The sequence below is a fragment of the Pelodiscus sinensis genome, chromosome 29 (assembly GCF_052426305.1).
Source record: "Pelodiscus sinensis isolate ZL-2025 chromosome 29, ASM5242630v1, whole genome shotgun sequence".
In the NCBI taxonomy this organism is placed as follows: Eukaryota; Metazoa; Chordata; order Testudines; family Trionychidae; genus Pelodiscus; species Pelodiscus sinensis.
In genome coordinates, this window is record NC_143080.1 from 3,851,007 (window position 1) to 3,874,750 (window position 23,744).

Sequence of the window (23,744 nt, forward strand, 5' to 3'; positions counted from 1 at the left end):
CCAGGAAGCCCGGGTTCGATGCCCTGACTCTTACACAAGGGGCTCGTTAATGGCCATTATTATTTAATAGCTGTATTATGATAAGTCTCTCCTAGCCCCCTCACGCTAGACCCTGCCCCAACCAGCTTAAAGTCAAGCAGACAAGCCAAACAAAGGGCGGGAGGCGAAGCCAGCACAAACAAGAGCCGTACAAATATGTTCTAGCCCAGACTGAACTGAATCTCTGCATGAGGTTCCCTGACTGGGTCACGCTGGGGGGTGAGAATAAATGATCAGAAGACGCCTGCTTGGCCATAAGTTCCAAGTGCCCGGCCCCCCTGAGCGACGGGCTCTGTATGGTCCCAGCATTCTATGTTGCACGCTGGTTTCGCATCGAGACCCGCCGTTCGCACCCGCCTCAGAAGGCAGTAAGAGGCTGGACTCTGGCTAACTGGCGAGGTGCTGGAGCCGGCCGCATCCCGGGGCTGTCCTAGCGGGCTCAGGGATCCCGGAGCCAGCCTGCCCTCCTGGGGGCTCGTTTATTCTGGGGGCTGTTTGGGGAAGGCTGGTGATTAGACTAATCCCTTAACCCCTGATTGCCTCCTCCTCCCCATTAGAGGGTCAAACAGCTTTAGCAGCAGGGGCTGAGATAGGCCCTGGGGTATATAAAGCGCCGGGTTGCCTGTCGCTCCCAAGGGCAGATCTCCCTGCTGCCAGCTCTTCGCCATGCGGGCCTCTCCTGCCTGGCTGTGGCTCCTCTCCTTGCTCCTGCAGCCCCTGCCGGCGGCACACGGCTACATCTGGGCCTGGATGTATTCGCTGCCCTACCACGCCCCGGACCAGGCTGCCCTCCCGAGAAGCGCCAGTCCCCCGGCTGACAGCACAGCCAGCGTGGTAAGAGGGGGTGGGCTCTTCTCCTTCAGCCTGCCTGGTTTGACTGTAGGAGACAGCACCTTAGGGCGGCGGTTCTCAACCTCTTCTTCTCATGACCCGGCGGAAGCGATCGTTGATCCAGCATCATTGGACTGGAGTGGGGGGTCTGGGTTAGGGCCCAGGATGAGAGCTGTGGGGTGCAGGAGGGGGCTCCGACTTGGGGGGGTCAGGGCTGGGGCAGGAGGGGGCTCTGGCTTGTGGGGGGGGGGGTCAGGGCTGGGGCAGGAGGGGGCTCCGGCTTGCGGGGGGGTCAGGGCTGGAGCAGGAGGGGGCTCTGGCTTGGGGGGGTCAGGGCTGGGGCAGGAGGGGGCTCCGGCTTGGGAGGGTCAGGGCTGGGACAGGAGGGGCTGACCTCAAGTGGCTCCCGGGCATCGGTGTAGCGGGGGGGCTAAGGCAGCTTCCTGCCTCTCCTGGCCCCGCAGATCATGCTGCACCCCAGAAGCAGCCGCAGCAGGTTCCCAGACAACGGGAGTGTGGAGCTTGTGCTCAGGGCAGGGGCAGTGCACGGAGCCCTGTGTGTTCCCTACCCCCCACCTAGGAGCCGGGCCTGCTGCCGGCCGCTTCTGGGGGGCAGGACAGTCTGCAGTGCCAGGCTAGGCAGGAAGCTGCCTCAGCCCCCCGTTGCTCACAGGATCCCCCTGCAGCCAGGAGCCCCAGGGCCCGACATTCCCCCGCCCAGTGCTGGGGACCCCGCATCGGAAAACTGCCAGTTGAAAACCACCGTTCCAATGGGTAGAGCAGGGGACTGGGGGGTGAATAAGCATCTGTGATTGTCACCCCAACAGTGACTGTCAGGGGTGACAGCTAGGCCCCCATGTGCTCCAGTGGCGCAATGGGCTAGCGCACAGTACTTATACAGCAGTACTTGGCTGAGCAATGCTGAGGTTGAGTTCAAGCCTCACCTGGAGCAGGTATTTTAGGGGTGTGGAATTTGCAGGTGCTCCTTTCCCAGGGCAGATAAATGGACCCCATATAGAGGCTGAGCAAGGTCCCTCAAACCCCAAAATGGGTGTGGGTGAGGCTTCATTCAATTAATGATTGCAAAAAAACCCTGAAATGTCTGTGTCTGTGCTCAACTGAATTTTTTTCTTCAAAAACATTCAGTTTTTCATTGGAAAAAAAATGTTGGACGGCAGGGAGGTGTTTGGTTTGCCCCCTTCCCCCCAAGAAACTCTTCCTCTGCCAAATTTGAAGGGGAAATATAATCCGTCCAAAACGTAGACAGAACATTTTCCGCAGATGGCAGCTCACAGGTTTGTTTACTGCTCTTGCTGGCCAGGCACTATTGATGGTTCTGGTTTTTAAGTTTCACTGCCTGGTTCTCGGGCACTAGCTCGGCGCAATGAATCCATCCAAACTGAACAAAACCTCGCCCTGTTTCAACGGATTCTTGTAAAAATAAACCACGCAAACGCTGCGATGCGTGTGAAACCATTTTTTCGACTCCACCTCCCTTGGCGTCTAGCACTGCCTAGCAGCGCCTGGGTTAGGAAGAGCCTCCCACGCAGAACTGCTTAACACAAAGCGTCCTCTTGGGAGTGATTTAGACAAACCATCTCTGTTGGGAGTGGCCTGCTGGCTTTGAGCAGCTGTAACCCATAGGCTTAGTGCAGGACTCAAGGACTTCACTAGTATTGTGACAAGTGAGTGTTCTGATTATGCTGAGCGCACCAGTACCAGACCCGGTCTGGATGATGCTACGTGCTTGGCAAACACACCACTGCCTGCTCGCTCCCCCAAAGAACTCACAAACCAAGTACATGCATTCACCCTCAGAATCCGCTGGAAGGGGAAGAATTATTCACCCCGACTTCGAGGGAGGGAAACTAAGGCCAGGCTTCTTGGCCAAGTCATGCAGCGAGGCTGGGAAGAGAACACAGGAACCCCTGCAGTGTACAGCTTATTAAAGCGCGCCAGTGCCGGGCGTGTCACCGCTGGGATCTTTGCCGGCAACACGGTTCCATTTTTAAGCGCCCTCTGACCTCCCTGGTCACCAGACGTCTCCAGCTACAAGTGTCCCAAACTGACTTGCGGCCTGGTTTGCAGAGGCTGGGCGCTTACTGCGTTTCTCCAGGGGAGAGAAAAACTGAGCCCCCCCCCCTTATCCGGCGACCCCCCCCCCCCCCAGAATGATTGGTTGCTTTGGAACATGTGAGCCAGCCAAGTCTCCCCCCACCCACCCGAGGGTTTGCAGGATGAGCCCTGACTCAGAGCGGCTGAAAGGCTGAGTGGCAGCGCAGGGGCCATGCTGATCCTGATCCCAATCCCACTCCCCACACCAATGCTCCCCCAGGGTCCCCTCCGAGCCCATCCCCTGGCACTTACCTCCCCGGGAGGGGGGACGCAGTGGGGACGGTCGGCCCATTCCCCCTTCTGGTCTGACCTTGTGTCCTCTTTCCCCCAGGCGGCCGCGAGGTGCAGCCAGGACCGGCCCTGCGCCCCGGGGCTCTTCTGCGACAAGCATTTCCGGCTGTGCCTGCCCCGGCGCCAGGAAGGGCAGTACTGCCGCCGCGACGCCCACTGCGCCCGAGGCCTGAGCTGTATATTTGGCCAGTGCCACAGAACCATGCCGGACGGGCAGGAGGGTAAGGCAGGGAGCGGGGCCGACGGGGCTGGGGGCCATGCTGAGGCTGAGCCCTGGGCCTGTGTGCACACACCCCCGGCGTCAGGCAGCCCAGCCTCCTGGCTGTTCTAATTTATACCTGGCAAGCAGAGACAGAGAGCAGTGATAGGGCAGGGAGCTCCGGCCACGCCCACATCCCTCCCCATAGGGCGGGGCCAGGCACGGCCCCAGGGGCTGCTGCAGGGGAGTGGCGTTTCTGTGGGAGGCTGGTCCAGGTGGCACGTGGTCCCAAGACGGATGGGACTGGTTGCTGCGCCAGCAGGCTGCAGGGTCCTGGACCGGGGACGGAGGGATCGATGGCCCCTCCCGGCCTGCCCATCCCTCAGCGCCTTCCCCGTCTGCCCCCAGGTGCCCGCTGTCGGCAGGACAAGGACTGTGACGGGGCCAGCTGCTGCGCCCGCCACCATGGCGAGATGCTCTGCAGGAGAAGGCTGGCTCTGGACCAGAGCTGCTACGTGCCCCCGGGAGGCTTGGCCTTCAGCCTCAACCAGGTCTGCCCCTGCCAGGAGGGGCTGGTGTGCCGGACCGGGGCTGCTGGCGGCGCGTGAGTGCGCGGCTCACTGGGCCGCACTGTGAGCTCCCTGCCAGGTCTGGGGCAGGGCTCTGGGACAAGTGGGGCGATGAGGAGGGGCAGAATAGAGCAGGGGGGCAGGGCTGTTGGTTCATGCCTAGATTCATTGCCCCTGCCCTTCGCTGGAAGGGGACAGTGGGTTATAATGAGCAGAGTAGTGGGAGGGACCCACAACGCCCGGGGCCTATCCCAGACTCTGGGAGGAGAGTGTGGCCTACTGGTTAGTGAAGGGGGGGCAGAGAGAGAGAGGTCTAGTGGTTAGAATAAAGGCATTTTGCATGTTTTCTGGATGCTATTCCATGGACTCCTTGGGCGAGCCCTTACCTCCCTTTGTGCCTCAGTTTCCCCAACTTTAAAATGGAGCTAACCCCCCTCCCAGGACATGCTGTGCAATTCCAGTGTGGGGAGGGGGCGAGCAAGCCAGAAATGCCACCTGCTGACTCCTGGATCCCTCCCTTCTTGTCCCCTCCAGGAAAACGGTCGACTATTGGCAGGGTAAAAGTGACTGGCGCTGCATGAAGCCCTTGCTGTAGAGCGGAGGTGCCGGGGCGCCCTTCCCCGAGGACACGAGCGCCATATTGATTCCCTGTAAATAGCATGTACATAGACCTGTGCTCTGATAAACATGTCTGGTTCTTCCCCACTCAGGGGACTGGTGGTTTATTCCTGGCTCTGAGTCACAAGGTTAAACCGCTGCCCTCTCACCACGACCCGACGCTTCGGAGCACTGGCTGGCCCCTGCGGTGATGCCTTTGGTATTTGCACATTGCTCTGTGCGTGTGTGTGTGTGTGCGCGCGCGCATGGGGCTGTGCATTGCTCTGTGTGTGTGTGTGTGTGTGCGCGCGTGTGCGCGTGCATGGGGCTGTGCATTGCTCTGTGTGTGTGCGTGTATGTGCATGCATGGGGCTGTGCATTGCTCTGTGTGCGTGATTGTGTGATTATATGTGCACGCATAGTGCATTGCTCTGTGTGTGATTGTGTGTGCATGCATGGGGCTGTGCATTGCTCTGTGTGTGTGTGTGATTGTGTGTGCATGCATGGGGCTGTGCATTGCTCTGTGTGCGTGATTGTGTGATTATATGTGCACGTATAGTGCATTGCTCTGTGTGTGATTGTGTGTGCATGCATGGGGCTGTGCATTGCTCTGTATGTGTGTGTGTGTGTGTGTGATTGTGTGTGCACACATGCGGCTCTGCAGGCCTGCCTGTGTATATGGGTGAGATACTAACTCGCCCATAGGCAATCACCAGCCTGCAGAATTCAACGGCACTCAACACGAAGGGCTGCTCGCGGCTCCGAGGGGCAGGGCGGCGAGGAAAAGTCGGGTGACCCAGCTCTCTTGAGCCGCAGGCAAATACACAGTCACGTCCCCCTGTTCGCTGGGTGTTTGGCCTCCAGCTTCCATGACCTGCTCCTATGGCCAGCTTGCCAGAAAGCCTCTCTCCTTGTTGCCTAGTGACCAGCGCCTTGTGAGCAGAGATGCTGAATGGGAACGGCTCCCAATAAACGGCGGAGGCCTGGTAGCGCCGTTAATCGGGGGCAGGGTGGCCGGAAAGGGGCTCAGCGTTAGAACTACAGAGCCCTAGGCAGGGAAGGGACCTCGCAAGGCCATTGCGCCAGTCCCCTGCCCTCACGGCAGGACCCAGAACCAGAGACCATCCCTGCCAGGTGTCTGTCTCACCTGCTCTTAAATGTCTCCAGTGATGGAGACTCCACAACTGCCCTAGGCGACTTATTCCAGTGTTTAACCCCCTGACAGGATGTTTTTCCTAATGTCCAACCTAAACCTCCCCGGCTGCAGTGTAAGCCCCTTGCTTCTTGTCCTGCCCTCAGAGGTCTGAGTCTGCTTCTGCCTCACGAGGTGCCGCCGTTTGGAGCCTGCCCCTGCCTGGCGCTTGCTGCCCTAGAGCAAAACCAGGGGACTTTCGGGCCTTAGACACTCTTCCCCTAGACACACCATTGTGTCATCGAAACACAAAGGCTACATCTACATTGGCAAGATTTTGCACAAATACTTTTAACGCAAGAGTTTTTGTGTTAACGTATTTGCGCAAGAGAGCACCTACACTGGCATGGGCTTTTGCGCAAGAGCATCCGTGCCGGTGTAGACGCTCTCTTGCGCAAGAAAGCTCAGATGGCCATTTTAGCCATCGGGCTATGTTGCGCAAGAAATTCATGTTGCCTGTCTACACTGGCCTCTTGCGCAAGAAGAGTTGCACAAGAGGGCTTAATCCTGAGCGGGAGGATCAGAGATCTTGCGCAAGAAGCCCTGATTTCTTACATTAGAACGTCAGTGTTCTTGCGCAAGAACTCGCGGCCAGTGTAGACAGGCGGCACGTTTTTGCGCGCGCAAAATCTTGCCAATGTAGACACAGCCAAAGGCCTGGGGCCTCAAAAGGATCTGCCAGAACAAGAGGTCTTGTGGCACCTTCAAGACTGACATGTTCTGGGGCATCAGCTTCCGTGGGACACCTTGTTGGTGTTACAGGTACAGACTAAGACGGCTCTGAAAGGTATTTAGCGCAGCAGATGCTGAGCCGAGGCACCTCCTTCAAATCCCAGACCTGAATTATGAAGGCAGCATGGCAAGTTAGCTACCTTTGAAGGACATCCCAGGTACCCCCCCCCCCCCTTTCAGCAAGGGAGTATAGTTCTGTGGTAGTGCATCTGACTGTAGTGTAAGAGGTTGCAGGTTCACATCCAGGTACCCCCTAAATGGGGGCTACCCTTTCTCCCCTGACCCTTGGAAATTACAGCCTACGCCAGAGTGCAATGGCGTGCTGGGCCTCTGTGGTGTTACCACAATACAAACCACATCACATCCCTTGATGCCCAGCAATTTGTTGCCTTCACTGGAAGACACATCTGCCTTTTGGGTTGATTTATTTTTTCTTAACTTCAGCTCGGAGGCTTTTGCCCTGTCTCCCTTTCTCTGCCAGATTAATAACGTTACCAGCCTCAGTGCTCAAAATAATGCATCAATCAAGAGATTGTTTTTTAAAAAGACAAAACTCATGAGGCGTAGGCTCAATTTACCTGTTGGATTGGGGGGGGGGGGGGTTTCTTTGCGGGTATGTCTACACTTCAGCGTTTTTCCGACAAAACTTGAGGAACGTTCACACTGCAATTGCGTTCTTCCACAAGAAAATCGAAAGAACAGAGGGGTTTTTCTGGCATAGGGAATCCTCATTCTACGAGGAAGAAGCCTTTTTGCCAGAGCTCTTTCAGAAAAAGGCGTGTGTGACAGGGAAGAGGAAGTTCTTTCAAAAGAAGAGGAAAGAGGAAAAAGCGCAGGTGCCCTGGTGGCCACGCCGTCCATAGCAATCACAGCTGACATGCGAGAGTGTGTCCATTTGGTGTGGACACACACGCTTGAAAAAGAAGATCTCTTCCAAAAAAAGCTTCTTCTGAAAGAAGCCGACAGTCTAGACATAGCCTCAGCAATTAGGAAACACACAATTCTGGGGAGGTGGGGCAGCAGAAGCAGTAAGTGGCCTGTCTATAACATGTATTGCCTAGACCCGGGAAGTTGACGCAGCGCATGCGTGAGAACACTAAAAGGCCCTCAGGCACAGGAAAGTTCTGTGCAGCAATGAAGCTAAAATAGGCACCGTTGCATTTTTGAGAGGTCACTTAAAGAATCTAGTTCCGCTCTTCTGTCCACTTGCTCATTGCAAGCCCTACAGACCATCTTAACTTCCCACTCTGTGCAGCTGGAGGTTTGTGCTAAAACAATCAGCAGTAAAATGTGTTGTGCTTTAAATAGCCATCAGTAGGGTCCAGAGTTAACATGATGTTGCGATTAATGCAGCCATTTGCACTTCTCTGAATTGTTGTCGCAGGCCTCATGCTGACTCAAGGCGAAAAATGCCCCAGCAGTTAAATTCAGGGGCTGCGTCCAGATTGGCATGATTTTCCGGAAATACTTTTAACGGAAAAGTTTTCCGTTAAAAGCATTTTCGGAACAGAGCGTCTAGATTGGCATGGACGCTTTTCCGCAAAAGCACTTTTTGCGGAAAAGCGTCCGTGCCAATCTAGACACGCTTTTCTGCAAAAAAGCCCCGATCGCCATCTTTGCGATCGGGACTTTTTTGCGGAAAACAAATCTGAGCTGTCTACACTGGCCCTTTTGCGCAAAAGTTTTGCGCAAAAGGGACTTTTGCCTGAACGGAAGCAGAATAGTATTTCCGCAAGAAGCATGGATTTCTTACAGTAGGAAGGAAGTGGTTTTGCGGAAATTCAAGCGGCCAGTGTAGACAGGCGGCACGTTTTTCCGGAAAAGCGGCTGATTTTCTGGAAAAACTGGCCAGTCTAGACACAGCCAGGGTGTTTCTCTTCACAGCCAGGAACATGTTATGTAAAAAAAAATGAAGTCTGGGATTCTTAGACCACAGATCTGTGGCAAGAGAAGATTCCAGAGCAAGTGCCTATACAGAGCCCTGTGTGTGCGCGCAACAGCTCCCACCAGCCCCAGGCACAACACCTCTCCCATGGCACCATTGTTTGTTTACGTGTCCCCCCCATTAGTGGCTGAGTTGTGTTAATTGACTAATTGCTTGAGTCAGCACCATTTCCCCAGCCTGGAGAGCAGCACACATTCCAGGCCTTCCTGCGGGAGGCTGAGTTGAATTCCAGGTCACACAGCATCACTACTTAATTGTAGGAAACGAGGAGCCAGGCCTCCTGGGTTCTGCTCTCAGGCCTCCCAGTGACGTTGTACGGCCTTGGTAAAGTCACTTAGCCATGGCCCTCACTCGCCGAGCCCTGGCCTACCTTTCGCCCAAGCCAGGGAACCAGGAGAGTGGTGGGGGACAATCAGGCAACATTGTTTTTAAAGGAAGACCTGGAATCGAGTAGGCTCCTGCCTTCCTTTCGCCACAAACTTCTCTCTGCGAGGTGGGGACGTTCGCCCCTCCTCAGTCCCAGATGCGGGAGGCTGGGCCCGACAACGCAGCGAGCGCTTTGAAGTCTGCCCGGCGGGCGGCGCTGCCGCTGGTGTGGTGCCGGCCCCGAGGCCGCTCGGGATCAGCTGCTGCCGCGGAGATTTGCTTCCTGTTTGTGCCGCTCGCTGCAGTGACGCCAGGCCAGCTGCGGACCGCAGTGAGCTCACAGGATTTCCGTACACTCAGACGCAACGGCTCCTCGCTCACGTGGGAGGGAAAATTACCCCGCAAGCGAGCGCTGCCCACGGCCCTTCTGACTCAGCTCTGCTGCTAGGCCGGCAGTCGGCTCTGCCGAGCACGCCGCCTCCGTGCCGAGTTTGCAAGCCTGGCGGGAGAACGCTCCCTGCCAACGCCGTGTAACGCCCGTAGGCGCCTGGCTCTAACCCAGCCTGCTCGCCCCTGCCCAGCGCAGCACTCCCCAGCTGTCCTGCGTCCCGAACCCACCTACCCTCAGCACCTCCCCCTCCTGGTTTCAGATTTCACACCTTTGGGGCAGGAGCTCAACCGCTGCTGGCCCCAGTCCGGTTAGATCCCACGGATGCTCCTTGCACCCGCGGTCGGCCTCTCTGGGTTGCAGGGTGCTAGGCCCTGTACACACAGCGAGACTGACCCTGCCTCCCCCAGAAGTTCAGAGCCTTGAACACTGCGCAGAATCTGGGTCTTCTAGTCCCAACAGCCAGAGAGGCCGGAAGGGAAGCAGCACCATACCCACGTTAGAGGCAGGGAAACTGAGGCAGGGATGAAGTGATTTGCTGAAAGTACGGGGGAGCCTGGGACAGAGCTGGGAATTGAAGCCTAACAAAAGAGGGGGTTCAACAGGCCACAAGTCCAACAGGATCCGGCCATTCCCCACCCCCAGCTCCAGTGGCCAGTTTGCAGGAGCCGGCCGGCTGTAAGCGCAGAGACAGCCCCTTTTGCTGCACTCAGCATGATGAGCCGGGGCTAAAAACCAAACATGAAACTTTGCTTCCTTTAAGCTGAGCTGCTGCTTCCTTCCTCGACCGTGGGCCCCTTCGCCACCGCTCGCCCGTGGTGTTTTCAATCCACTGCCAGGTGAAGCGAAAATCAAGAACCCCGTGGCCTCCTGCCCTTCCCCCGCCGACGTAGGAGGGGAGCGTGGCCACGTGGAGGGACAAGCAAGCCCCTCTGCCCCCCGAGCACTGCCCAGCCGTTCTGTTCACAGAGGGCAGGCCGCTAGAAAGGAGGGAGCACAGGCCAGTAGGGAGGGCAGCCAGATCTCGGAAGAGTGCGGTCCCCATGGCCTGCCAGATCTCTCGTGTAACCTTCTCTGCTTCTGAGCTGCAAGAGTTTGGCTGCTGGGAGGTGGTAGAACCCTGCCACAGAAGGGGCCAGTCTGACCCTTTGTGGAAAGATGCTGGTTTCCCCATCTCCCCACCAGGAGACTGTCCGGCCCTCGGATGCTCTGCAGAAGGAGGACCGGATAAATGCACTAGACAGGAAAGGCTGCTATGGAAGATTGGGCAGGGATTCAACCCCTGGGAAACCCTCCCCTACGACTCGGAGCCTCAGTCTCTCACTCTGAGAAATGGGGCTAACGCGTCCTCCGTCCTGCCCGCGGAGCTCAGAAACTCTGCGCCCCACCTGGCTGGCCATGCAGCCCCCCCACACAGGGCTGTGCTCTCCGTCAAAACCTCGAGGTTTCCCCATGGTACCAATCAAGCCATCGACCGTCCAATCGCCTGCCTGGAAGAGGCCACGGGGCAAGTGGCGACGTTACCCAGCATCCTCCCCTGGAACCTTTCGCAGAAGGCCCAGCTAAACCAGCCCCCTAAGGCGGCAAGTTCTGCCCCATCCCTCCAAGCCGGGCAGAGGAAGATGGGGGGGACTGGAAGGAAGAACCAGGAAGGGGCCAGGAATGTGCCCGGCGGAGCCCACATGCAACAGGCTGGATTTCCAGGCACTCCCCAGAGACACGTTCGGCTCGGACACATTGTGCAACGTGGCAGGTTTCAGAGAGATGTTTGGGGGGCTGCACCCTGGGAACCCCTTGCTCCACTGACCCCAAATTTGAAGCACTAACCGTCCCCTGCACCCCCATGAGGCACCTTAAATATTCTGGGAATCCAAGCCAGGAGTGAATTTTGGTGCCCTCCCAACTGGAGTCCTTTAAACAATACGCCTGTCAGCTACCTTCCCCCGTCAGAGCGGCTGTGCTGCAGGAACACCATGCAAACCTCATGGGTTTCCTTCCTTTCCAAAAGCCGCTAGGATTGAATGTGATCCGAACCCGCTGGGGCTCGCGCTCTGGGCTGGAAGCAGGGACTATTGGCCATGTGCTTCCAGGGGGCTACAGACCCAGGTCGAGGTCGGGATGTCCCTGCACTGAGTGTGGCCCAGATGTCCAGTAAGACAAGCTCCTGCCCTAGAGCTCAATAAGGTAGGAGACAGTTTCCCGGGGGCTGGCCCTAGACTGAAATGACCCCCGTTCCCCAAGGAAATTTCTTTCCTTCAAGAGCAAGGTGCACATCTGTGACCGGTCCGTCTATGACAAAGACAGAGCCACATGCCCAGGTCTGGTATTAGCACATTCCCAAAACCAAACACTCCGTCGTACTCACTTCTCCCTGGGGGACGGACGTTCGTTGTATTGCGTCATGCACTACTGGAAGGGCCCCACCCCCCGCTCTCACGATGAGCACAGCAAAGAGAACAAATGGACACCAAGGGATCACATTGGCGGAAGGACGGAAAGTTGCTTATGCCCATTTCACAGATGGGAAAACTGAGGTTCAGGTCCTGAAAGACATTGCAGGCCCTAGCTCCAAATGAAATCCAAGGGAGTTGGACGCCCCAATGCCTTGGAGGACCTGAGCCTAACTGATTTGCCCAAGATTCCCCCAAGCAGCTGGTGGCAGAGCCAGGAATTAAACCCAGATCTCCTGGATCCCAGCCCCGTACCGTATCCACTTAGGCTGGCAAAGCGACCAATAAAAGACAAGATCCCAACTGTGCAAAAAATTAAATAGTGGAGCCTTTAATCAGGTATAAAATACAAGACACAAGTTTTATTAAAAATACAGAACCGGAGAGTCAAATGGATCATCCCGGAAATCGTAAAAAAATACCCCCATCTGAGCTCAAGGCAGGAAGCTAAGACACGCAGTCCCGCTCCTCTGGGCCCAGCAGGGGGTCTGTGCAAATGCAAATCCATGGGACAAGCTTAATGAGTTTAAAGCACTTAACGGACGGACGACAACTTGTTAAGGGGCTGATCCAGAGTCCATCGGATTCCTCGGGCACCTTTCCTGGGGGTGTGGGGGTCAGTTTGAGTGTCACCCCAGGATAGAGCACTGCACTGGAGAATAGCAGAGCCCCCGACTCCCCCCCATCCTTTGTGCTTATCCGGCATCCTTCATATCCAGGGATTCCAGGCCACATGACAAAGGCAGGCACTTGCCAATGGGGGAAACTGAGGCACGGAAGAGTTAAGTCATTCCCCATAAGTGTGCAAGAGCAGAATCCGGGGAGGAGGGGGGACAAGACATCTCCCCGACCATCAGCTCCAGAGTGTCAGCAGAAATGGAACCAAACACCCGAGTCCGGATCCAGAGTCTAGATTTGATCCTGATGCCAGGTCCCACCAGGCCCTGGTGGAAGAAACCAGACGGAAACCTGGTGAAGGGGGGAGTTTGCTCCCCTGGGTGTGACCGGGGCAGCTTTTCCCCATCCTTGCGCATTCCCCCCACCCCTCCGAATCCCGGTGCTGGAGGAGGGGCCTGAACCCAGAACTGTGATATTGCACCAGGGCCATGGCAGAGGAGAGAAATGCTCCAAACCCAAGCAGGGGAGACGGCCCTTTCCTGTTTGTGTTAAAATCCTAAAATACAAGATGTCCAAGGTCCCGGTCAGACAGACCAAAGGGAAGCACCAAACGGGAGGAGCCAGCCAGCGGGCGCCGTCAGACACGCTGCACGGTGACCCGGGGACGCACGGAGAGCGAACTCAGGGGACCATCGGTGCCCTGAAGCTTTTGGCTCCCCGCCCCAAGCACCACTTGAATTTGGAGACGGGCCCAGGCAGCGCCAAGGGGTGCAGGTCACCCCGGTCCTCTCGCCACGTTTATCTCCAGCCCCCATCGGGAGACCGAAGGCCTCGAGTGCTGAGCGAGACTCCTCCTGGCGTAGCTTATTGGCAAATCGGCGGGAAGCGGCGCTGGGGCGGCTTGTGCGTAAAGTCCTCAGGCCTGGCTCCAGTCTTCCGGCCTTTGCTTACGTGAGAGCCAGGAGCAGAGCGATTCCCCCGCTCCAGTCCCCCTCTGCAGACGTGATCAGGAAGAAAGACGGCGCAGAACCGATTCCCGGCAGAGACGTGATCTAGAACGGAGACCCCCGGGCAGAGGCGATCCGCCCAGATTCCCTCCAGACTTGCTATCCAGAAGGGATCCGCTCCCACGCTGATCCGGGCTCGAAAATACACGGTCCGGAGTCAATCCCAGCATCAGCAGGGAAGTCCAGGCTGAGACGCGCGCGTCTAAAGAAATAAGTACGATGCTTGCGAGCGCTGCACGGTGCCGTCATACCGCTGGCCAGATGTGTCAGTTGGCCGCCACGCGAGACTTCATCCACTCCAAGCCAGCTGGCAGGCTGCAGAGACGAGGCGAGAACGCACATTAATAACCCCACACTGCACGGATACACCTGCCAGAGGGTTTCCAAAAGAGCACAGCTCCACGCCACGCAATGGGGAAACTGAGGCAAGGATGGGATTGGCCTGCGCTGCTCAGCAAATCGGGGGCAAAGCTGGGAAGAGAACCCAGGAAGCCTGTTTCCCAGGACCCCTGCTCTAACCTCTCCCGTCCAGAGGCAGGAAGAGAAGCCAAGAATCCTGACGACCCCCCCCCCCCCCCTTTAGCCTGCTCTAACCAATGGATACTACTCCCCTCTCAAAGCCAGAAGCAAAACCCCCCTCCCAGCTCTAACTGCTGCACTGCTCTGCTTTCCCAGCCCTGCCACTAGAACCCACAGACCCCAACTCAGACCCCCTTGCTCTAACCACTAGATCGCACTGCCCGTCAATAGTTCTAACCCCCCGGCGCGGCACAACACACAGCAGTCCCCCAAAGACTGTCCTTTGCATTGGCAAAGCCCTCCACAAACCAAACCGTGCCAGGCTGTGCCGATGAGACAGCTCCCCTTGGGGGAGCCCCGGTTCCCAGGCGCTGGGAAGTCCCGGATTATGCCAGAGTCACCGCTGAGTCAGCCTCCCGCTGCCGAAAGGCCTTGGGGAGCAGGAGAAAGGCAGGGCCCCTTCCCAGGCCGAGACCAGGGGCCAGAGACTAGGTGGATCAAGTTTCATCTGAGCAGTGAGTCATCACCGGCGTCTGGCCGCCAGGTAGCAACCCGCCAACCTGGTGCGTGGGTCAGGCAGGCATCCCTCCCCCCCGTGAGCTCAACCATCTGGCATCTCTTCCCAGGCGGGTCACATGAAGCCAGCCAGCAGGTGCTGGCAGCATGAGTCACCTGAGAAGACGCTTTGGGCCTTTTCATCGAGGTGTTTGGGGAAAAAAAAAAAAAGGAAGTGACGGGCTCCGAAGAGAGGTTCTCGCTGCACCGATGGGGAAACTGAGTCAGGCGCAAAGGGCCTCACAGAATGGAGCGCGTGCCCAGGATTCCCTCCGCGCCAAGGTCAACAGCCTTTTCTCTCCCAGATAGGGAAAGGGAACCCAGGAGTCCTGACTTCCGCTCCTCTACGCTAACCACTAGACCCTACTCCCCTCGCAACAACAGATCCCTGGAGTCCCAGCTCAGCCCCCTGCTCTAACCACTGCACCCAGCACCTTAAAGGTGCCTGGAACATTTAGAGGCAAGTTGTTGCAGGCCAGCTTGGAATGTGCATCTGTCTGGGCCAGGCACGGAGGGAACCTGCCTGGATCCGCGCCCGTCAGTCGCAGGAATCCCCTGACTTCCTATTGGCTTCTTCCCGAAACTCCGTGCTCGGGCGCCGCAGAGCCAGGGCTGGGAGGCCAGGATGCTGAGTTTCCGCTTGGACCTCGCTGCGAAGCCCGACCCAGAACGGAACCAGACCCAAGCACCCCGACCGGCTCCCAAGAGTCGAGTCAGAGTCGAACCTGACCCAATCCCAACTCGGGATGGGAAGGCTTAACCTTAACGGGTGAGGCGGGCCAGTTAAGGTGAACCAGTGGGAGCTACTCCAGCCCAGTGGCAGGCAGGCAAGGGGCCATTCTAGCTGGGCTAGAGCAGATTTCTTCCCCCTCCCCCCACGTTAATCAGTTAGCCAGGATTTTACATCCCTAATGCCTGTTAATCAGCTGCCAGGAGCCCTGAACACCCATGCCAAGCAAGGTTAGAAGGGAGCCCCCAGGAACTGCCGTGCTGGGGCAAACCAGCATCCACCTAGTTCAGCCTCCCATCTCCTCACTGCGGTCAGAACTTGGAGCTACAAAAAATCCCCTAGTGAACAATTAGGGAAACACTTAGCAGGTAATTTTCCTTCTAGCCTGGCCAGTAGCCCACGGCCTGGCATGGGGAGAGGGGTGTTTCTAGCCCTTAGATAGGTCAATCCAGCATAACATGGCAGCCGACATGTTGATTATCTGCGTGGCACCGCCTAGAACTGGTGCAGGGGGTTTCTCCCCCCGGAAAATGTTCATTTTCAGCAGCAATGCCAATAGCAAAATACTTCCGCTTGGAAATGCTGTCCAGGTGCCTCTTGGGAATTGTAGTTCAGAAGCCTCATGCACCCACTCATTGCTTTAGGCCAGGTTGCAGGTCAGACTACCCCTCCCATGATGCAACACAGGCTCCCCCCTTTCGCATCATGAAGAGACCGTGGCCATGGTGCATCATGGAAGATGTAGTCTGGCTGGGAACCTTCCCCATAGAGGAGACACAGGTCAGGGGCCAACTGAACAACAACTCCCATGAGACACCGGGGCAGCATTTCCAAGTCGAAATGTTTTGGCCATCAGGCATAAAGCCGGCACTTTCCACAAAAAGTATCCTTCCTCCAAAAGCATTCAGCCAGCCAGACCCCACCCCTCTGCTGAATGAAGCAGAGCGCTGCAGCCCGCCTATCTTGTGGGGGAGAGTTCCGCAGGACACACGAGCAGCAAAAGGGACAGCCCAGTTTACGCGGTGGTGCACTCACCCCTCTCCCGTGAGGGCACAGCAGCCCTGGATGTGCCACGGATGGTCCTTGATGGAGCTGAGGGTTAGGAACTTGGAGATCTCTGAGGTAGTCATGGAGTTCTTCACATCCTGCTTGTTGGCAAATATCAAGACCGCCGCATTCTGCAGGTCCTGGGGAGAGAGATGCTGCCATAAACTTTCTCCCCCTTCATTCTGCTCCCTACCCCCGTGAACATCCCCCCAGCCCCATGGTGCTGCTAAGGGACAGGAAGCAGCATGCACACCCGCAGCATGGCCAGGGACCCAGTGGGTTGCGCACTGGGCTGGGAACCAGGTGATCTAGGTTCTGTTCCCAGTTCTGCTATGTGACATGGGCGAGCCACTTTCTCTGTTTCCCCTTTGGCTGTTTAGATTGTGAATCCAGCATGGGGACCTGTCTCGATGGGACCCTGTTCTCAGCGGGGGCCTCTCGGTGCGGCGGTGAGAAGCCAGAACGCTCCTTACGCCCCATTCCGAACAGCGGGCCCTAGTCGGGACTGGAATGAGGCACGACCGGTTTGTTTTGCATGATGCCAAGCAGCCGCCTTGTCAACCGAAGGAAGGCGAGGGGCCGTGTTACGGCCCAGCAGTCCCTCCGCGGGCAATATGGAGATGCAGAGCGGCTAACTGCAGCACGAACCCAGGGGTTTCTGCAGAGCATGGGGTGTTATGCAGGACACGGCTCCTCCAGGGTGCAAGGGACGGCCGGGGCTCTGGGTCTGAAATAGCTGGATATCCTGCCACTACCTATCCAGCCCTTTAACAACTGAGCACAAACATCAGCAACATCGCTCAGGGATCCGCCTCACAGTGACCGGGCTGAAGCAGCTTCGGCATGGCCATCGGGCAGTGGCCGCAAAGGGCGATGCCGGTGCTCGCTCACCTCATGCGCCAGCATCTTGTACAGCTCCTCCTTCGTCACCGTCAGCCGCTCGCGGTCCGTGCTGTCAATCACCAGGATGACAAACTGAAGGGATGGAAAGCGGTCGATCAAACATGCTGGAGCAGCACAAACCTCTGAGAGCTGCTGGTGGGGCAGGAGCCAGCTCCGGCCCCTCAGCACGGCACGATACCGATCGCTTCTGCCACCGATGCTCTGAGTGACCTTGGTCAAGTCACAGTCCCTCCAGGTCTTAATTTTCCCCATCTGTGCAGAATTCTCCCCAGACTGACCTGTCCATATTGTACAGCTCAGCGGGGCAAAGGCTGTCTCACCATGTACATGTACAGCACCTAGCATAGCAATCTCTCTGGCCCCTGCTGGAATACAAATAAGCCAGCGTTTGCTCTGGGCCTGCGGAAAGTTAACGGCAACCTTGCAGGCCTCCTACTCAGGCCAGGCCTGTTCTGAGCCGTGAAGGAGAACCCGCAGGGCAGTGGGAGAGAAATCCCAGCTCGAGTTATGCCAGGAATGCTGGCCAGGCAGGAAGGACGCGTCTGAACGCGGATCCCTGCCTCCGTGCCAAACCAGCGGGGGATCTTTCCCAGGGCGCTGCAGGAAAGTATTTTAATTCCATTCACACCAGCTGGGACAAAAGGGGGGGGAGAACCACGTAGAGAAGCGGCTCCTCCCCTGGATCCAGCCCCCCAAACTTCTACTTGCTTCCTGCCCCACCCTAGCAAACCATCTCCGCTGTCTCCAAAGCACCAGTCTCCTTAAAGGAACAGTGCACCATCCCACAGCTGAGCTACTGAGGAAGGGTTGGATCCTGCCACCTCTGCTCCCAAGGAAGCACCCATGGAAGGTGTGGGTGCCGGAGGAGCCAGAGGGAATTAGGAACTCAAACCCCAGAGGATTCAGGTACCCCAGAGGATCCCCTGCAGAGAAGTCTGAGCAAGGCCACTCATCCCGCAGCTACCTGCGTGCCACCGTGGGGAACAGAGACTGCTGCTGCCGGGGGCCCACCACCACATAAAACGGCCACACTGGGTCAGACCAAAGGTCCATCTAGCCCAGTGTCCTGCCTGCCGACAGTGGCCAATGCCAGGTGCCCCAGAGGGAGGGAACAGAACAGGGGATCATCCAGCGATCCCTCCCGTCACCCATTCCCAGCTTCTGACAGAGGCTAGGGACACTATTCCTACCCATCCTGGCTAATCCCCAGTGATGGACCTCTCCTCCACGAATTTATCTAGCTCTTTTTTGACCCATTTATAGCTTTGGTCTTTACTCCATCCTGTGGCAGAGAGTTCCACAGGTTGACAGAGTGAAGAAATACTTCCTTGGATATACAGGTGCACCAGCAGAACTGCGTTTGGAGTAGGGATGTTAAATATCGATTAACCTCATGAATTCTTATCAGTTACTTGACTATTCTACAGTCCCCAGGGCCGGGGCCGGCAGCCAGTGCACTCCAGCCCCACTCCCGAGGAGCCCCCTTCCACTCTGCACTGCCGCCTCTGTATCAGAGGCAGCAGCTCGGGGTACTAGGCAGAAGAGTTTAAAAACCAGCTCCCCATGCAGACTGGCTGCCCCGTGCTGCTGTCCAGAGGAGGGGCTCAGCTCCCGGACCTGGAGTGAGCCAGAACTGAGCCGGGCTGCCTGCCTGCCTGCCTGCCTCCTACTACTCTTTAAATGCAGAGCTGCAGCGGGGGTAGGTCCCGGACCCCCACGAGCCAGGACTGCTGGCCAGCCTGCTAAACAATTTACTTGGGGGGCAAGGGGAGAGAGAACGCATGTAGTCCACAGCATTAACCGATAAGCTTTTGCTTATCGGTTAATCGACTCCACTAGGACATCCGTACAGTACTTGGGATCGAGGACTAGAGCCGCAAGGATCGAGGCGCCCCGGTGGGTCCCCCAGAATAGCACAGGAAGAGGGGTGGGGTGGGGGTGCCCTGCGTTGGCTGACCTGCAGGAGGTAGAATAGGAGCTGCGGGGGAGGATAAGGGGCATCGGCAGAGCTGGGTGGCTGGGGCCCAGCAGCAGGACAGGAGGGCGGGTGGGCGGAGGGTGAGGAGCATCTGTAGAGGCGCACACAGCTGGCAGCCCACGTGGCCAGTCAGCTCCTCCCCGTAACGAAAGCACATCTGCCAGCGGCCAAGCATGTCGCCCTAGGGGAGCATCACAGGGCAAGCCCAGCCCGCCCGGGGACACGCTGCTCCTCCCACCGGTCCCTTACCTCTGTGTTGGAGTAGTAGGTGTTCCACGTGGACCGCAGCGTCTCCTGCCCCCCGATATCCCACATCAGGAAGTGGGTCTTCCGCAGGATGATCTCCTCCACGTTGCTGCCGATGGTGGGCGACGTGTGCACCACCTCGTTCATCAGGCTGGGGGGAAGCACGGGCCAGCGTCAGAGCCCAACCCAACACTGGGACACCCCTCACCCTGGAGGCCCCCCCAGATGCTCAGCAAGAGGCCAGGAGGAAGAAGGCAGCACCGCCTGGTAGGTAAAGCACGGCTGTGGCGTCCTAAAGACCTGGGTTTAGTTCCCTGCTCAGGCACCGACTCCCAAGTCACTGAGCTGCTCCCTGCCTCAGTTTCCCCCCCAGCCATCCTTTGCCTTGCCCCCAGGGGAGCCTCAGCGGTACGATCCCTGGGAAGGGGAGGCTGTGTGGAACCCTGAAACGAGCACCATTCGGAGCCACGCGTGACGGTTCTTTCAAAAGCTGGCGTCCGAATGACGACTTGACCCAGCTTTGAAACTACTAGAAAAACATGCTGTTTCTAGCCCCCCTTCATTGAAATGAATCAAGTGTAACCCACACACCTAGTGTGGTCCACTGTCCCATGTCGTGATATTTAGACCAGGTACAGAGAGAGATAAGGGCGCTCTACAAGCAAGGCTAACAGCCAGCTGGCTTCTTGCTCAATTAGTAGAAGTTCCTATGCTAAGCTCCAGAGATCCTGGGTTCAAATCCGCCCGTGGCTGTTACAAAAGCACAGAAAAGTTCTTTCCCTTGGCAACTTTTTTTTTTTTTTTACTCCCCCTCGCTCCTTTTCTTTCCTTTTTTTTTTAAGCAATGCATGTTTCACGCAGTACCGGAGTGCACTGGCTTTCTTTTAGCCAGACTGTGCATTTCTGGTGTGTGGGCGACCGGCCAGCTCGTCACTAGCATTCGTAATTCTGAGTTCTACGGGACTTGACTCCATCCCCTACTGTGGGTTTGTCCAGCGCCCAGCCCAACGGGGCCCCGATTTCACCTGCCACCTGTCGCTGTTCCCCCTCCCCTTGCCAATTTCATTCTCCCCCGCTGCCTTCTGGAATGCGAGGATGGGGTGCAGGCCTCTTTGTTGTGCTGCGACCATTTGCTGCCTGCTGGGGGAAACTCCCCCCGCCCCCCCCGTAGGGGTTTGGGCTATCTCAGCTCCCCCTCAGCCATCTGGCTGGCGGTTTGGCTCGGAATGGGAGACGGCAGGCCGGGGATACTCACAACTGGTAGAGGATGGTCGTCTTCCCTGCATTGTCCAGGCCCACAATGATCACCTTGTGTTCTGCAGGACAGACAGACGCAGGGTCAGGACAGCGCAGGCAGGCAGAAGAACCTGGTGTAACCCAGCTCCATGGGCAGCTCCCTCACCCCACCCCATCTCCCCTCCCACCCCAGTCCAGCACTGGGAAAAACCGGACGGCTTTCCACAAGCAGGCTGGCTCTGAGCAGGGACAAGCGGAGAGGGGGGTGCAAAGCAGAAGCTTTTTAAACACGAGGGGCCTTAAAAGCCATAAGCCGAGGGACACAAGATTCCAAGGTCTTGCTGCGTTGGGATCACCCCAAGGAGAAGCCGAGAAAGAGCCGTCAGGCTAGAGGGGGATTAGTTGTTTCCAAGGATCAGTTGGCTCTAGCGGACAGAGACCTGGATGTAACCATGAGCCAGTCATGGAGCAGCTCTGTGCCTCAGTTTCCCTCCCACGCGGTCTTGTCTGTTGACACGGTAAGCTCTTTAGGGCAAGGACTCTCTCGCACTGTGTCAGTGCAGCACCTAGCCAAGGGGGGCACCTAGCTACTGTTGCAAGACAAATGTTAACAAGTAAGTAGTTTGGTGGGGGTGGAGGATGGTGAGCCTAGCGGTTAGAGCCCAGCCTAGGACTTGGGGAGCTAGGTTCAATTCCATGCTCTGTTAAACCCTCCCCCAACCTCTGCATGAAGGCCCCTAGTCTCCATGCCCCTGGTCTCCTTAAGCAATGGCTCTTGGCCTTTCCAAACACCGGTTCCCCTTGCTGGGGTCTGATCTGTGTTGCACATGCCCACATTTCACCCCACTTAAAAACGACTAGACAAAAATAATCAAGTGTCCCAGCTTGCTGGTATTGCAAAGTGGCTGCATTTCTCCTGTTTCCCATCTAATTATAAAATAAGCCAACAGGATGATAAAAACTGTCCTTCTAGTTCAGCATTATAGCCTGTAGACTAATACAAATGAACCATGGTAGGTCTGAAATTTGAGTTTGAACAGACTTCGCTAGCACATTTTGTGTAGGTCTGCTCTAAACCAGAAGAGCTGGGGTACCCTTGGAAGACCGCTGCATACCGCTAGGGGTACAGGTCCCCCCAAGTGAAAAGCACATCCCTCCCTCCAGCAGACTGGGGGGGATAAATATTACAAACTGCTCAGCTACTGTGGTGACGGGAGCCAAGGAAGCGCTACAGGCAGCCACACCGGAGACAGACACTTCCAAACACGCTCGTGATTTTGATCTTCAGAGTGGGCAGAAGAGAAACCCAGCCAAGAGGCCACAGAGCCGGACTTGATGGGCACAGACCAGACCTGTTGCAAGGGAGCTAAGGCAATTCCGAGCTTTGGTGCAATCGGAACGTCCCTGCCACACAACCCGTTGCCCCCTCCTCCTGCCTCTGGATCTCGGGGCTTTCGAGAATCGACCCCCAGCCAATGGACCCTCCCCACAAAAAACCCTCCCATGGAAGTACACAACCAAGCCTGCGAATTGAGAGTGGCAGCTGTGGAGCTGGTGGGGAGAGGAGGGGGCTGAGTGAGGTTCAGGATCCGCATCCTTGGGCACAAAATAGCCCCGGGGGGGGTCCCAGTGAGGAGTTTGGGAACAGCTGTAACTGAGGAGGCTCCCATCCCCTGGATGCAGGAGAGGCCAAGGATCCAGAGCAGCAGGCTCTCAACCCTGCTCCCCCAAAACGTGCTCAGGAACCCCAGGCCGGCAACCAATCTTTTTCTGCATAGAACAGCCAAGGCCGGCGTTGGGGGGGAGCCCCACTAAGCTAAGCTGCGCAGGCCTCACCCCGGGGGGCAGAGCGATGGGGCTTTGGGGTTCTGCCCCTCTGCGAGGTTAATGCCCCCCCCCCCCCGAAGAGCGACAGCCTCCGCAAAGCCCAGTGGCTCGGCACTGGAAGCGCTTCCATCAGGAAAGACGCAGGCAAGTGCACCCAAGGGGGGGGGAGCCAGGGAGAGGAAGGCAAGTGAGGGAGCAGTCGGCTCCCGGCTCCCAACAGCAAGAGGCTGTTTTCTCTCCAGCCCAGACGCCCACACAATGGGCTGCACTGCTGCATTGTCTGGGCTCCCAGGCCGGAGTCTGGAGCGGGCCTGGGCGGCTGGAAAGGGGCAGGGCAGGAAAGGGAGAGGGGCCGGAGCAGCACAAAGCGGGGGGGGGGGGCGGGGGGTGTTAAACCCCTGCAGGGAGGGCAGAGGAGCCTTTACGGGCTGTTCCGGGCCAAGCCCCAAACCCAAGGCCTGGCCCCCCCGAAGGGCTCTCCGCTGCGGATTTCAGAGGCAAGCCCCGAGATGAAGATACCCGGGTTTACCACCGCCCAGGGGGCAGCTTTCGGCCCCAGCGCCTCCGTTCTGCCCCGGGGTGGAAATCAGAGCTCGGGGGGGGGGCGCTTTCCCGGGGGGGGAGCCACCGGCTGAGGGTCCGAGCTCCCCCCCCAATAAAACAGGCTCCCTCCTCCCCCTCCTTTGTTTCCTCTGGGCTCATTATGGCAAGAAACTTTCTGCTTCCCTCTGCTGTTCAGCTCTGCCCCCCCCCGGCCCCCCACTGCGCTCCCACCCGCTCCAGCCCCCCAGCCCTTCCCCCAACAGCCCGCGACTTACACCCCCAACCACGCCAGCAGCCCCCCAACTCCCTTCCTCCCCACGCACCCCCAGCCCTCCCCACCCTCCAGAAACCCGCCACGACCCCCCCCCCCACCGAGCGGGGCCTAGGATCCCCACGGGCGGCCCTTACCCTGGCTGCCGAAGATGCTCATCAGCTTGGCGAACAGCTGCCCCATGGCGCCGCGAACCCGCCGCCCGCAGCGAGGGACTGAGCCGGGGCCGGGCGCCCGCCCCCCCGCTTTATAGCCTCGTGACGTCAGCGAGCTGGCTTGGCCCCGCCCCCAGGCCCCGCCTCCTGTGGGGGTTTCCCACGGGGACGCCCTCACGCGCGTCCTGTGGCCGGAGTGGGGCGCTGCGTACGGCTACAGAGAGGAAATCCCCGCTAGCCCCTCCCCTTCCCAGCCCTAGCCTGGGGGGCCCAGGCCCGTGCACAGCCGGCCCCTGCCGCAAAGGGGAGCCCCCCAGCAGCCCCACTCCCTCTCCTTCCCACCCCCAGCCTGTGCACGACCAGCCCCTGCTGCAAAGGGGAGACCTCTAGATTGG

At 57.9% G+C, this 23,744-nt stretch overlaps 2 protein-coding genes across 2 annotated transcripts; one reads left to right on the top strand and one right to left on the bottom strand.

The window, feature by feature from the left end:
• The first annotated feature begins 705 nt into the window (after window positions 1-705).
• LOC149521298 (uncharacterized) lies at window positions 706-4,639 on the top strand. The gene is made up of 4 exons (XM_089774046.1): window positions 706-873; window positions 3,317-3,497; window positions 3,884-4,079; window positions 4,579-4,639. Exons 1-4 carry the CDS (start codon window positions 706-708, stop codon window positions 4,637-4,639), a joined length of 606 nt encoding a protein of 201 aa, XP_089630172.1.
• A 7,381-nt stretch (window positions 4,640-12,020) lies between these two features.
• On the bottom strand, window positions 12,021-23,449 carry ARL5C (ARF like GTPase 5C). Its single transcript, XM_075911288.2, has 6 exons — window positions 23,332-23,449; window positions 20,573-20,633; window positions 19,321-19,468; window positions 17,082-17,165; window positions 16,179-16,330; window positions 12,021-13,654 (listed from the first exon to the last, which is right to left on the bottom strand). Exons 1-6 carry the CDS (start codon window positions 23,375-23,377, stop codon window positions 13,606-13,608), a joined length of 540 nt encoding a protein of 179 aa, XP_075767403.1. The 5' UTR covers window positions 23,378-23,449; the 3' UTR covers window positions 12,021-13,605.
• Window positions 23,450-23,744: the final 295 nt, after the last annotated feature.

Excerpts from the sequence above, each read along its gene's own strand:
- LOC149521298 (XM_089774046.1), top strand. The coding sequence starts at position 706 with ATGCGGGCCTCTCCTGCCTGGCTGTGGCTCCTCTCCTTGCTCCTGCAG. Across the intron at positions 874-3,316 it reads CTGACAGCACAGCCAGCGTG|GCGGCCGCGAGGTGCAGCCA; the intron begins GTAAGAGGGGGT and ends TCTTTCCCCCAG. Across the intron at positions 3,498-3,883 it reads CATGCCGGACGGGCAGGAGG|GTGCCCGCTGTCGGCAGGAC; the intron begins GTAAGGCAGGGA and ends GTCTGCCCCCAG.
- ARL5C (XM_075911288.2), bottom strand. The coding sequence starts at position 23,377 with ATGGGGCAGCTGTTCGCCAAGCTGATGAGCATCTTCGGCAGCCAGG. Across the intron at positions 20,634-23,331 it reads GAGCATCTTCGGCAGCCAGG|AACACAAGGTGATCATTGTG; the intron begins GTAAGGGCCGCC and ends TCTGTCCTGCAG. Across the intron at positions 13,655-16,178 it reads TGTGCCCTCACGGGAGAGGG|CCTGCCAGCTGGCTTGGAGT; the intron begins GTGAGTGCACCA and ends TCGTCTCTGCAG.